General features: G+C 33.3%; 1 protein-coding gene across 1 annotated transcript; it reads left to right on the top strand.

Moving 5' to 3' along the window:
* The first annotated feature begins 14295 nt into the window (after positions 1–14295).
* Positions 14296–15869, top strand: LOC106753861 (spermidine hydroxycinnamoyl transferase-like). Its single transcript, XM_014635729.2, has one exon. It carries the CDS (start codon positions 14404–14406, stop codon positions 15751–15753), a length of 1350 nt encoding a protein of 449 aa, XP_014491215.1. The 5' UTR covers positions 14296–14403; the 3' UTR covers positions 15754–15869.
* The last annotated feature ends 257 nt before the right edge of the window (positions 15870–16126 follow it).

The raw sequence follows: 16126 nt of genomic DNA, 5'->3' as shown, positions 1-16126 counted from the left end.
TTCGCGATAGATTTTCACAAAACAATAATTTATATTGTTAACTTATGATATTTTTTTTGTTAAATATACCCGTATATTTGTCCTTTTCACGCACATTCGAAATATTAATATCTGTAAAAACAAAATTTTACATCAAATAAAACATAATTAATGAGTTGTTTTATTATTAGCGTCTAAGACTATTAGCGTCAAAGTGTGATCTGTCAGAGAGAAAAGAGAGTAGGAAAATGATATTTTAACACCAACTTTTTGACACTATTTTGACACTGCACATGTGTCAAAATGTGGTTAGACGATTTCAAATTAAAAAAAAAACTTTGGTTTTTCTCTTCCAAATATACCCTTATTTCAATTTTTTTTAATTTGAAATCGTCCAATCACATTTTGACACGTGTGCAGTGTCAAAAATTGGTGTTAAAATATCATTTTCCAAGAGAGTATTCGTAAAATGAGAGAAAACGAGAGAGTACTATTATTCAAACAGAAATCAGATATTTATATCTGATGTACAAACGTATCTGTACAAACCAGTTTTAAAAGAGAGTTAAAGTAGTTTTGCTTTTTACACTTAATAACATTCCCCCTTAAAAACTAAACTACTCAGAGATACAACCCCAAGTGACTTTCTCAGAGCTTCGAACCTTCTTTGTCGCAGCGCTTTGGTGAATACATCAACAATCTGTGCATCACTGTTGCAGTGAATCAATTTCAATTTTCCTCTACTGACTTGATCTCGCAAATAGTGAAATTTCGTTTCAATATGTTTGCTCCTTCCATGAGCAACATGATTTCTTGACAGATTGATGGCAGACTGGTTGTCTATCATCAAACGTGTTGGCTTTGCATGTTCAATCTTCAGTTCACATAGGATGGCCTCTAGCCATGCACATTGGCAGACAGTTTCTGATGCAGACACATATTCTGCTTCACACGACGACAGAGCTACAATGTTTTGCTTTTTTGAGCACCAGGATATAGATGCACCCATCCACTTGAACAGATAACCAAAAGTACTCTTCCTGTCTTCTGGATCTCCACTCTAGTCAGCATCGCACCATGCTTCCAGGACAGCACGCATGCTCTCCGACTTCTTGGGGAAGAGAAGGCTGAAATCTGTTGTTCCCTTCAAGTACCTGTTTGGCAGCTGCTAGGTGAGATTGTCTCGGATCTTGCATAAATCTGCTAACCAATCCAACACCAAAACTAATGTCTGGTTAGCTATTGCATATGTAACGTAGGGTGCCAACGATCTGCTTATACAACGTTGCATCAACCTTTGCCTCTTCTTGTTGACTTGTAAGTTTCAGATTGGCTATAACAGGGATGGTCGTGCAGTTGCAATCTCTTAGATTAAACCTTTTCAGAGTCTCTAGAACATATCTTTTCTGATGCATGAATATCCCACTTTCGGTCTACACAAATTCAAGTCCGAGGAAGTACCTTAAACTACCCAACTTTGTCATTTCAAATTCATCTTTCATCTTCAACTTGAATTCTTCAATCTCTAGAGTAATTTCCAGTGGTAAGCAAGTCGTCAACGTACAAGCATATCAGAAGAATGTCTCGCTGTCCAGTGAATCTGACATAAACTCCATACTCGACGGTGCATCTGTGAAATCCCAGTTTGATGAGAACTGCATCAATGTGTTTGTTCCATGCCCGGGGTGCTTGGCACAGACCATAGAGAGCTTTATTCAGCTTGTATACTTTTAGTTCTTGACCTTTCTGAATGAAGCCGGGTGGTTGTGTCACGAAAACCTCTTCTTCCAGGGGACCGTTCAGGAACGCTGACTTGACATCCATCTGAGTTATACTCCAGCCGTTAACGATAGCTATAGCCACAACGAACCTTACTGTTTCAAGCCTTGCTACTGGTACGAAAACATCATCAAAATCCACCCCTGGTCTCTGCAGAAATCCTTTAGCGACCAACCTTGCTTTCAGTTTTGCAACGCTGCCGTCTGGTTTGTATTTGGTTTTGAATATCCATTTTACCTCTATAGCTTGCTTATGTTTGGGTAGATCAACGATTTCCCACGTTCTGTTCCTCTCAATTGCTGAGAGTTCTTCAATCATAGCATCCTTCCATTCTTTAATTTTGATGGCTTGTTCCCAGGAGATTATCTCTGCATCTGCTAGAAGTGCATGATGAACTATGTCTCTTGTCTCGGCAACCTCGTTATCTGCGAACAGCTCGTGACCAACAAGACGTGTGGAGGGAAATCTGGTTCTTTGAGATCTCCTACGATTAACCTCCATCCCAGTTGCTACCCCTTCGACAGCATCGGGTTCCTTCTCCTCTAGCCAGGTGGACACGACACCTTTATCTGATGGACTCGTCTCTGCCTGCATCCAGTTAAATGTTGCTGATTCATCAAACAACACATCTCTACTTACAGTTACCTCATTTTTCCTTGGGTTGTAAAGCCTGTAGGCTCCTGTTGGGTGATATCCGACCATGATGAAAGTTTCACTTTTATCTTCGAGCTTCTTCCTTTTTTCATCTGGGATGTGTTTAAAACACACGGACCCAAATATCTTGAGATGTTTTGCGGTTGGTTTGATACCAGACCACGCCTCCTCTGGTGTGCGGTCTATCAAGGCCTTTGTTGGACTCCTGTTCAGCAGGTAGGCAGCAGTAGAGACAGCCTCTCCCCACAAGTTGTGTGGTAAGTTCTTTCCCTTTAGTAAGCATCTGGTCATCTCTACAAGCAGCCTGTTCCTCCTCTCAGCAAGTCCGTTGTGTTGGGGTGTGTATGGAGCAACAACCTCGTGAACAATCCCCTTCTCTTCACAAAACTTGTTCATCTCTTTGGAGTTAAACTCTCCACCTTGTCATGTACATGCAACGCGTGTTCGGTGCCTTGTGCCACTACAGGACGTGTTTCTTTTGTTTGTGACGTGTTGTTTACTTTACAGCCACAATTGTCTTTGATGGTCAGTCCAACTTTATGACATTCCTCGATACCCATTAACACAACAAGATCCGATTCTGAGTCACAGACATCCTGTGCTAAATTTTCTTCCAAATTGCAAAAAGTTTGCCTACAATCGTAATAGAGTTACCTTGACACTGACAAAGACACTCGTTTAATGCTTTAAGTGTCATTAAATTTTAAAATTATGTGATGGTTTGGAAATTCAACAAGATCATCTATGAAATGAATGTTAAAAACCAAAATTGTATCAAAATATTATTATTGAATTATAATATTGTACGGGATAGGTCAACCATAAGGGTTGATTAACAACTTAATCAATAATACACATTACATATATAAACCGATTAGGCCGAAATTGGAATTACTTCATCCATTTTAACTTAGAATACACACATCTTCAACTCTCACACGAGTTATGTAACACCCTTGCTAGGATATTATTAAGATACTTAAAATTCACAAATTTTAAAATATTTTATTTTGCGACGATACCATCTTTTAAGATTAATGGAAACTAAAATTTATATTTATTTGTTCAAAAACTTAAAGAATAAGATTAAAAAGTCCATAACTAAAGTAGAGTGGATATTACTTCTCAACAATCTTTGTTTAAAACAAGTTCATTTACAAAACAAGTACTTTCCTAAAAAAAAAAATTCAAAGCTCCTCAATATTATGTATCCAAATCAACATATGCAACAATATATGCTCTCATATCGACATACATGTACAATCATTGCAATCAAACACACATACAAGAATGAGTTAACAAGAACATCAAACATCATAACCAATAACATATATATATCAATAATAATGTAACAACTCATTCAAACTTTTTAGAACTCTATGTCTTCCACCATTCAATTTTATCAATTGTCAACCATTCATTACCAAGTATGTTATCTCACACAATAGTTCAAAACATATTTTTTAGGCTTAATACCTTTATTGGTCCCAATTTTTGTTAGCTATGTTCGAAATGGTCTTAATTTTTTTAAAATGTTCAATGTAGTCCTAAAGAGTGTAATTTGTGTTCAATTTAATCCTTTTTTACAAACATCGTTTAAATTGTTAACGACCATAACTCCAACTGTGTAAAACCCAAATGAGATGGCATTTAACTGCCCACGTGGAAGATTAAATTAAGGGTATTGAGGATGAAGTTGCCACATGTTGAGGGTCATTCCCTGTTGAGATGATGGAAATGCGCCAGTGGTGGTCACAATTCTTGTTCTCTCTCGTGGTGATGCTGGCTCAATGAAGAAGAAGATGAAGACGTTGCAACCTTGCCTTTATGATGGATGCTGGTGGTCTTGCACTAGGTGGATGTACAATTTTAGGGTTCTATGGGTTTCTAATTTGGGAATTTTTGGGCTGGTTGTGCTTTCTTGCAGGTTGATGAAAGCACGAGGGAGAAGCAAGTTCGCAAATATGGTGGTTCTTAGGCATGATTAGGTTGAGGGTTTCAAATTGCTAGGCTGCATCAATGGAGAAGGACGAACCCCCAAAGACATCACGAATCGCAGTGGTGTTGTTTCTGGGTTTTTATGGGCTTTTTAGATTGGATTTGAGGTAGGTTTCTGGTGCAGTTGATGATCGTGGAAGTGCGCTTTGCGTCGTCTAACACGAGGTTGATGTGGAAGGAGAGGATGATGGCATGACGACATGGTGCTGGCAGCGAAACTATAGTGGCAGCGCGAACTGGGAAGAACATGATGGTGAAGGCACGCGATGAAGATGGTGACGCGTGGAGATGGCCGCAGCGGCATCCTGGTGATGGTCTTCTGGGTTTCATTTACAGGTTTGTGGTGATTGCGATGGCGGCCTGAGGGTTTAGGTGTGGCAGTGCTGGGGTTAGGTGGCTAGAGAGAAATTAGGTTCAGTTTCTATTTGGGCTGAAGGTTTTAGAAGATAGTGACGTGGCAGTAGTTAAATGTCATCTTATTTAAGGTTTGTACAACTGGAACAATGGCCGTTAACGATTTAAATAGCGTTTGCAAAAAGAACTGAATTGAACACAAATTACAATTTTAGGACTACATTGAATAAAAAAAATTAAGACCATTTCAAACATAATTAATAAAAATTGAGACCAATAACGATATTAAGCCTATCTTTTCTTTTTATTTCAAACTTAGATCTCATAAACGATTTTGCTCTAAAAACTATATCATTGTATGTGACAAAAATTAACATACTTTCGATATATAAACATATAATGACATACTCACTATTTTCAAAATTATATACACATTTATTACTATATTAATTTTATGAAAATAAAAGAAAGTTATTTCTTAAATGAAGAGTTAGATTGTTACTTCTGAATTGGAAAAAAATTATTATTTTTGATTAAATAAAAGATAAAACTATATAAGTGAAGGAAAAGAATGAAATGATGAGAATTCCCATTATTTCTACTATTAGTATTAACATTTGGAAGAATGGTCATTCTTCAATTTATTGTTGAATAATTTTTTCTTTAAATATTTTTATGGAGATAATAAAATAAATGTAGACAAAAGTTATATCACATGCATCAAGAGTAATAATTTAAAAATTTAGAAAAATTTAATTTTATAAACTAATTTTAATTTATGAAATGTATATGAAACTATGAGATGAAAGTAAAGTATGGTATTTACATGGGCGATTCTTCTTCCAATGTTATGATTATAAAAAGATTATGATATTTTAATTTTTTTTTTAACAACAAATATGTATCAATGTTTAATTAGTTTGTATATTTAAATCGAGCTAATCACAATTTATCATATAAACTATTATAAAAGAGTTGTAAAAAAATCATTAAAGATGTATTTTCCTTATAAAAACTACAGCTTATAGGTTTGCTTACTAAGCCTATTTTAAGCAAGTTATGTTGTTAACTACACCCTACTTCATAAATGTATTAAAAAATTCCTGAGAAGTGACAGAATAAATATCTATCAACCAAATGCAAGTAAAAGATGATACTAAATTTTCCTTAATTTCTTATAACTTTATCACGTTAACGGAAAACATATATATACACAATAAATATATATATATATATATATATATATATATATATATATATATATATATATATATATATATATATATATATATATATAATCTATTAAATTCAGGTGGCATTAATACACACCATTATATAATCTAGAGATGACATTTTCCCTATGAACGTTAAATCTTTAAAAACGCTCCACCTCAAACAGAATCGAATTATTTGTTAGATTATGCAGAAACCTTCACATGATGGTTGTCATTTTGCAACAGTAAGAGAAATGTTTTCTTGATTAAACTTGAATTTGCAATAAGAATCTGATAGAGACGCAGAGTTTGGTCCACCATCATCAGTTTGATGCCGACAAAGAGCATCTTTCGATGCATGCAATAGCTTAAATTTACACATGGAATTCAAGTTGGAAAGAAAGAAAGAAATGAGTAAGATTAATAAAATATATGAAGAAAGCTGTCAGTAAATATTAAACTAATGGAAGAATATAGAAAGTTGTAGAAAAGAAATATTAAAATGCAATTAAAGTTTTAGAATATTGTAGAAAAAGGTTAAAATAAGAAGAAAAAACAATCAAGAATATTTTAGATAGAAAAAAAATTTAGGATATTTCACAAATTGTAGTTAGCAAGTTTTAAAATAATCTACGAATCTATAAATATTCATATATTCCACTATTTGAAGAAAGATAACATCTATAATAACAACTAAGACAACTATAAAATACATTTCTTTCAATTACTACTTTCACATTTTACTATCTTCATGTTTTCTCTACCAACTATTTATTTCATAACCTCAAATTACTAACAGTGATATCAGAACTACGTTTGGTCATATACTGGATGTAGATACCAATTTTCAACTACCTCAAACAAAATTATAACTCATTCTATATTACTTAAAAAGTATTTTCTCACACCCATGGCTATTATGATTTTCAAAATATTTACATGAGAAAATTATGATTTTTAGTGTTAAAATGAAGACATTCTTCCGCTTTCAATATTTATGGGATATCATAGAAGAGGGATTCACTATTCTAGAATAAATTCCAACTCAGAAGGACTTGAAGGAAAACATATAGAAGGATTCAAGGACTTTATTTTCTCTTCGACAAGAAGTTGATGATACATTTTTTTCAAGAATAATTGGTGCTATAAGTGCAAAGCAAGCTTGGAACATAATATAAGAGGAGTTTCAAGGAAGTGATGAGGTACAATGTTAAACTTCATTATCTAAGACGAGAGTTTGAATTAATAAGAATGAAAGAATATGAGACCATTAAAGACTACTATTCTAAAATAAAAGAAATAGTTAGTTAGATGAGAGCCTATGGGAAAAATATTCTTAAAAAAAATTATTGAGAAAATTTTAATTTCTATTTCTCAAAAGTATGATGCGATCGAACAAACAAAAGATTTGACTATAAGATCCTTGAAAATAGTTACATTAGAGATGTTAGATTTTTTTTAAAGTACAAAAAAATTATGGTAATTCTAACTTCAACTATAAATACAAGTTTGAAAATGACGTTTTTCATTATGAGAGTGAAAGTTGTGAAGAGATAGTAAGAATTTAGTAGCAGAAAAGGATATTTGAAGGGTAGAGAAGGGAGGTTATGCTCAAATTTTATAGAGAAAGGATCAAAGTAGTTCATCAATAGGTAAGGGAGCTGACATTTTTCTGTTATTATTTTATAATATGAATTGATGATTTGATATTGGTGTGAAATAAGGGGAGCTAACCTTGCTCTTTGGTTTTCTGAGTGAACTGATGGAAATTTTCTATGGTCTTATATTGAAACTATGAAAGTGCTACCGCTAATGTTTTAAGTGAAATTATCAAGTAACGATCACAATGTTAATGAAATTATGTTCTAAAATTATGATGGTGTGAAATTAATAAGCACCATGAATATGTGTTAGAGTATTGATTCTGAATAATGGACAAATCTGAAGTAAAGTCTGTAATTAAAGACTATGATTTCCTTATTTTTCATTTTTTGAATTATTTTAATAAAACTCCAATTCTCACTGCTGAAATTTTGATATATAATTTATAAGACATATTATTATAATAGCAGGTGTTTATTAACCAAAATCTTGACAGACTCAAAATATCATCCATATTTGGCGGTAGAATAAGAGTAATTATTATTTTTCAGAGGAAGAACTATGAAGGAATAAAATGAAAAAAACAAAAGAAATCAGACGTGTGAGGTAAATAATGAAAATATCTTGAATTGGGGAGCCCCGTACGTGAATGAAACGAAAAGCAGCAGGATCATTTTTATTCTTCATGGTCTACCACACACAAACACAGACATTGGTTCTTGCAAGAATCCGTATGTTGTCGCTTCCTTCTATCTAGTCTGCCACCTTTTTCACATCGGAAGTCTGAAGCGAAATCCTAGATTGAATTGTTGGGAAGGATGTTTTTTTGAAACCGATTTTAATCTTAAAGTTTGGTCCCACTGAAAATATAACCTTTCTGAATGCCTTGTTCACCCTCCACCTCATTCATTCCAAACCCATGATTGGTCCCATATGTCTAATAAACTTACATAACAACCACGTTTTGGATGACACGGTTCAAATAAAATGTGACATTGATACTGTACAAATATTGGTGGAATAAAACGCAAACTATTGATCGATCAATGTTATGTCTCCAGAATTGGCAACATTATAAACTTTTCATCCCAACAAGAGATATTTGTCTCGCAAAAGCTATTGAAAAATACGAAGATATAAAATCATGAAGTTTCATAAATGAACAAGGGAATATAAGAAATAAATGGATATTTTAAATTTTTATTACTTTTTAATGGTGTTTATTGCAAATGTTTAGTAAAACTTATTATTAATTATTGTATTTGTATTTCTTAAATGTTATCCATTATTTTTAATTAATATCATAAGTGATATTTCTTTTTCATAATCAATTACATAGTCCAAAATAGTTATAGATGCTAAAATTCTTTCTGATAATCGATTACATTGAAATTACAGTAAAAACACTAAAGGGGGTAAATAGTGTTTTCAAAAGCTTTTCATAGGACAACATCTATCATCTTGCAAAGAGAATGTGTAAGAGCTTTAGAGTGAGTAGATGCTATGTTTTATAATACGAGTAGATAAAAAACATATCAACTAAGAAAACAATAAACCACAGATTTTTATACTGGTTCACTCAACCCAATTTACATCCAGTTCTCTCTTAAGAACTTTTAAGGGGAAGGGGGGGCACGTGGAAGAATCGAACATACACCGAAATGAGAGGGATTTAGAGACTGTATAGGTATGAGACTATACAGTTGAAGGATAGCTTAAAAGAATTGATTTGGCTACTCATATAAACAAATGCATTTGCTTTTCGGTAGCCTAACTCATAAGAACTTCATGGTTAAGCGTGCTTAGCCTAGAGTAATTTGGGATGGATGACCTTCCGGGAAATCGGGAAGTTTTCCCGGAAAGTGTGTGAGTGAGGACAAAGCACACTATTAATACCACTCTTGATTTCCTAGTCAATTTGACTAGATCGAGTTTAGCCTCTCCAGAATCTAACCCTAGAAAAATGTCTAGAAGTTCAACTCAACCTGAGCAAAAAAATGTATTTGAGTTCTCTCTAGAACTTACAATAAATCCAAAAATGGATTTTGTACAAGGTACAGATGAATGACTCTCGGCGATAGTATATATGTTCAAATACAAAACAACCTGTGATACTTGAAATTGTTTCTCTTTTTACAAATATTTTTCTCTCAAAAGATATTGAGTGTTAGACAATGTAAGAATACTTTAAGCTTTTCTCTATTTTCACGTTGCTATTCTTCTTATGTTTTATTGAGCTTTTTCTTTAACAACATATTCTCTTCAAGCTTTCTTCTATATAGCTTCTCTTGAAATATGATCGTTAGACCAAGAATTCACTACAAGAAAAATATCCTTTTCTAGTCAACGTTGTCTTCTGAGAAGTTGGTAGCCTTTCGATGTGAATTCTGACTTTAGTCTATTTTGTAGGATCCAAAGCTTTTTCTTATATCCTTTATGTGAAACTTGAGCTTGTACGATGTGACAGAGCAAATGGCTTCAAGGAAATATTCCCAGAATGTTCTTCTTATCTCATAACGTCGTTTTCTTGGGTGTCGTGATTTTGATAACATCTTTCTACTTTATTGATCTACACAAATATTAAGGACAAAGTATAAAAGCATCAAAGTACTTTTTCGTATAGTGTATTAAATGTTTTGAACGTTGATAAACGTTAAGTAGTGTAGCACGTTCATGACATTTTATCATTTTTCATTTCATCAATAAATGCATCGTTTGGAAAGATGAATATATATTCATCAAATGATATAAACATAAGATGTTTTCTCAAGGCTAAAGCATTTGGTGATCACTTATTAGACAATATTTTCTATAGAAGGCTTTGCTTGATATAACACTGTTTTGAATGAAACGTCTCTTTTTATCTTTGATGTTATATAAGAGATAAACTTTTGTTTTCATAAGAAGTTTGCTTATAAGGTCATTGAGAGATATCAATGAGAGACATTTTTTCTTAGACGTTGTTTATGATTTTCTAATTCATTTAAATAGTTTAATCTTGAAAGCATTACTTCAACTCTTGTCTTCAGACGTTATGAACTGTTTCTTCACTGGACACTATTGTTTTACATAGTTTTTCCTTCACACCAATATTTCGTTTAATGTTGTTTATTTAAACATAAAAACCTAAGTTGCTTAGATAGTCTACTTTCTAGACAATTTTTACACAAGCACATAAACAAAGGACCTCACAAAATGTCACTAGTAATCAATTACACTTACATTGTAATCAATTACACATATTTTGATATGGACACTTTTTACTTCAAGGGAGATTAACTGGGCTCATACATCGAATGCAAAAGGCGTTAAGAGACGATGCTCCTCTACCATATCCCTAACATGTTCGACGTTTAGTGTGATTTAAAAGAAAAAAAAAAGTAAAAAGGGAAAAATGTGGAATCACCCTTTGGCTTTAAGCTAGCATATGAATCCATTTTCACATATCGTAATTTCATTATCTGTTAATTTTCTGCTATGTTTTTCTATCATACTTTCTAGCATCCCTAAAACCACAAGGAAATTATTAGCTTTTGTGATTCTGAAAGATTTGATAGAAAAACAAAGAAAGTAGTTAACAAATTGTTATGAAAAATTTTACAAAATGAAAGTTGTAAGGTTTTGAAAGGGTGCGAAATCCAAATGTATCAACCTCTTCTTTGTTTATCTATCACTCCTTTAAGCTTTTTAACATGACAAAGAACCAAACCACAAAGAAATGACTCGTTTTTGTCATCTTGAAAGAGTTGATAAACAAACAAAGAAAAAGTTAACACAAAGAAACCTTGAAGGAGTTCTTACGAGAAATTTTATAGATGGAGGTGTAGAGGTTATCCAAGGCTCCGAAACTGTGTTTATATAAAAACAATAATTGGTGGGAGACCTTCACGTCCAATCCCTACAAAATTCGATGTGATATGCAATGACCCTTTGGCTTCATCCCGTTTAATAAAACGTCGAAACCACTATTACAAGGACGCTTTATCGGTTGGTTTAAAAGAAAAAACTAAAAACATAATTTCTGGCCAATAAAATGTTGAATGGATAGAAGAATTCGACAATCTGTAGTTGCTTGAAAAGAAAATGAAAAAATAATAAAAAAGGAACTAAATAATAAAACGTCAAAGCTAGTATAAAACTGACGTTTTATGGGTTGATTTAAAAGAAAAAAAAAACTGTTGGTTGTAATATACAACGTCCTTCTTTTGTTACAGTTGACGTCATATTAATTACATCAATATTTAGTATTTATTTATTTTGTATTAGACGTCAGCTGTTTCCTTAGCTGACATTATGTGATTATTAAGGTTGCATACACCAACGACCATCATGTCTAACTCCAACTTATTTGACGCTCTATATTGGTTTCCTTAGCTGACATTATGTGGGTAGGAGTAGTACTGCAAGAAACAAACCACTATTTCATTGTTTTACGTCGATCTGGGCCTTGTTTGACGTTAATACATTTTAGACAACGAATTGTTTTCGTAAATGACGTGGAGCGATTGAATTTATTTAAAAAAATGTCATTAGTCATTTTTAACATTGTCTTTTATGTTATTGGACTTTGACTGCGTGACGTAGTACGGGATTTTTGTACTAGTGTCTTGATGATGAGCCTTATGTACCAGTTAAGAAGTCTTTCAAAATTGGTGTTGAAGTTATTTGTTTGTTTGGTTTTGTTAAAAACACATATGGACAATGATTTCATAGATAAGATGATGCCCAACCAATTCATAATGACCGCCCACCATCTCCACCTCGACAAGACTCTTCTTTTGTTATGCTGACAAAAATGAGATCTGTAATCTTCCAAACTTTGTTTGGAGCATATTTGATAACATTGATGCTCGAGTTACACACCTCAAAGAAGACATGAATTATCTACACCATCACTTTGGGCCACCAAACCCTTCTTAAATTTGATTATATTATGTTTTGTTTTATGATTAAGTTTTTGCACTGACTTTTATGAATTAATAAAGTGCTTCTTAGTGGATGAATTTATTCACTTCTATTGATGTTATTCGGTTCTCTTCATCTACTTAAAACTTAAATCATAATCAATTATAACCTAATTATACGCTTAGACACCTTATAATATAATAGGATATAAACCATAAATCACAATCACAATATTAATAACTATATAAACTCTATCACAATCTTTTGTCGCTGATAATCGATTACAACATTATTATAATCGATTACAATTACTTGTAATTTGAATTACATCCATTAGGGTGTGTTCATTTGAGGGTGATCAGAGGTGATTGGGGGAGAGTGATTGAGTGAATTTGAGGGTAATTTTTTTGTTGTTTATTTGAGTGAATTTGAAGATAAACGAGAGGGAATTTTGAAATAAAGTTTGTGAGAATTAGTGTATGATTTAGTTTTTATGACAAATTAAAAAAATTTACTTCAAAATTCATTCTCATTTACCTCCAAATTCAATCAAATAAACAACAAAAAATATTATCTTCAAATCCACTAAATCACTCTCTCCCAATCACCTCCTATCATTCCAAGTGAACACACCCTTAGTAATCGAATATATAATCAATTATACAGAAAAGTTATACATCTCCTAACAATTTCAGCATTACGTAATCAACTACATATTCTTATAATGATTAAAAATGTAGAAAAAACATCATATGAAAGATGAATAATTCACCTTTTAATATTGGTCAAAATTAAAATTATTCATGCTATCACCACTTTTTCAGTTCAGTAAATATTACCTAACTTATTAACAAAATTTAACTTTTTTTTAAGTAATCAAAATTTCCTAAATACAAAAAAAAAAATAATAACATAAAATTTTTATATTTATTTGATATTATTTTTGTTTACTTTTTATTCTTCTTTTAAAAAATTAAATTTTAAGTGTGTGACAGTACTCTTGCTGAAAAAATCCATGTAATAACTTCCATACGTAGTTGAAATTTTTCTGTCTTTTACTTAAAACGCATAAAGGGTTTTGCTTTTGTCAGCGAAGCTATATGACAAAACAAATCTGTCGTAGTTTGTCTCAAGCCAAGTGTACAGTGCATTGACATGACTAAAGGTAATTTTATTAAATAAAAAAAATATTTAAGCCACACTAAAAGGATGAAACTCAATTTTGCAGTTTCAATTTAAAATACCATCTTCTGGATAACAGTATTAAATATTGTCATAAGTTGTTTCAATGATTGCACTATTTAAATAAGGAGAAGCATTTAATGTCTTCTTATGAAAATTTCTTTTTAGCTTAAAATAAGAAAAGATTCAACATAAAAATAATTTAAAATTATAAAAACATAAAATTGGAAAAAAATCATAATTATTGATAGCATATTATAATTGCAAATTTATTTTTAAAAAGATTGTAAAAAAATGTTCCCGTTTTCAAGAAAATAAGGTGAATGATAGAATTAATGTTATAAGATAAATAATAATATATAATATTTTTATAATATTTAAATATTATCTACATATTATTTATCTAAAACACAAAATAATATAAAAATAATATTCAAATGTTATAAAAAATATTGTCATTATATTGTAAGATATACATGTAAATGAAGAATTAAACAAGGAAAAATAAATCGGCTCACGGAATTGAAATTGAACCTGCCTAATTTCGTTTTCAAAGTTTCAATAATTTAAGAGTACGAGAATTCAAATCAAGCATGGTGTCTTACAAGACATGACGTCTCTGCGTACGTATATAGCATGAGGTGTCAAAGCAGAGCACAACCTATGGAAGCATCAAACGGAGGCATCAAAGGTACTATAAAGCGTCCTTTCCAAAGAAAAGAATGAAACAGACAGAATGGTGAGCATTCAATCTCGATACACTGTCTTTCCCTCAGACACCACCCCGAACGAAACACTCTTCTCCCTGTGCGAGCAAATCAAGCTTCGCACTCACGCGCCACTCCTTTACGTGTTCAAGCCACACCCTCATCACGATGCATCAACTTTTCTCAACACTCTTAGGCACTCTCTAAGCCAGGCCTTGACAATCTATTACCCAGTTGCGGGTAGGTTGCGTTGGATCCAAGGGGGGCGATGGGAGCTTCACTGTAACGCCAAGGGTGCCCAACTCTTGGAAGCCATTTGCAAAGATGTCACTTTGGATGATTTGGATGATTTTGTGCCTACCCATTTGGTGTCACAGCTCATACCAAACATTGATTATGACGTTCCCATTGAGGACACGCCGTTGTTGGTTGCGCAGCTTACGAGGTTCCCCTGTGGTGGCGTTACCATTGGAGCGGCTTTGTGTCGAGGGGCCATCGACGGAATCGCAACCATGCGGTTCATGAACACCTGGGCCAAGTTGGCTCGGGGAGAGAACATTGAAAGGGCACCGTGCCATGACCGAAATGTTTTGAATTCGTACAAGGCTCATTCGGGGTTGCACGATCATTCGGAGTTTCACCCTCCTCCTCCTTGGTTAGGTCCATTGGAGAAAGACACCAAGGTGGCGGTTGCAATAGTGAAGCTGACGGGTGAACAAGTGAAGAAGCTCAAGCACAAGGGGAATTCTGGTTCTAGTTCACAACGTTATTCAACTTTTGAGGTTATTTCAGGGCACTTGTGGAGATGTGTGAGTAAAGCACGTTATGCAGGGAAAAGGGAGCAACCTACGAGGTTGACCACTTTGGTTAATTGTAGGCACCGAATGAAGCCACCTCTTCCAGAAGATTACGCAGGGAACACAGCATTTCCTACAATGACAGCATGCTCTTTTGGTGAAATCATGGAGAGGCCATTGAGTTATGCGGTTGGGAATGTGAGGGCGGCGATTGAAAGAGTGACGGGGGAGTTTGTGGAGTCTGCACTTGATTACATAGATAAGGAGAAAGACATGAATTTGATTAGGTACAATTTTCACTACCCTGCCCCAAGTGTTCATAAGGGAGCATACAAGGGGAACCCTAATCTTTTTGTTGTGAGTTGGATGAATTTCTCTTTCAAGGATGCGGATTTTGGATGGGGAGAACCTGTGTATTTTGGCCCTGGATACATGGATTCTGAAGGAAAAGCGTTTCTTTTGAATGACGCTAATGGGGATGGGATCATTGTGGCCATCTCCCTCCAAGCATCTCACATGGATGCTTTCAAGAGATTTTTTTATCGTGATATCGAGCAGGAATCTCTCATTTCCAAACTGTGACGTGTTTCAAGGGCCTCCTTCGACTTGTTGATTTTTCAAATATGTTAATAATGACATTTTGTATAAACAATGTCTCCATTTCGGGGGTTACATGTTTTATTTTTTAATATAATATTGCAAAATCTTCGTACAATCACTTGCGGAAGCCATCAAATGTGGAAGACATTTACGACCTTGTACAGCAAGCTTTTAATTCCAATGTTTTGTTTTATAGATAGAGAAAAGTTACTTTGACACGCATGTTAAAAAAAAAATAGGAAATGATATTTTCACATCAATTTTTGACATTATTTTAATACTGCACACGTGTTAAAACGTGATTGGATGATTTCAAATTAAAAAACTAAAATAATAACATATTTAGAAGAAAAAA

Source organism: Vigna radiata, unplaced genomic scaffold (assembly GCF_000741045.1).
Source record: "Vigna radiata var. radiata cultivar VC1973A unplaced genomic scaffold, Vradiata_ver6 scaffold_7, whole genome shotgun sequence".
NCBI classification, from domain to species: Eukaryota; Viridiplantae; Streptophyta; class Magnoliopsida; order Fabales; family Fabaceae; genus Vigna; species Vigna radiata.
The sequence above is the reverse complement of the archived record's forward strand: the minus strand, read 5'-3'. Positions and strand labels throughout refer to the sequence as shown.

Bases quoted from the DNA above. Each gene is read 5' to 3' on its own strand.
- LOC106753861 (XM_014635729.2), top strand. From the start codon at position 14,404: ATGGTGAGCATTCAATCTCGATACACTGTCTTTCCCTCAGACACCACC.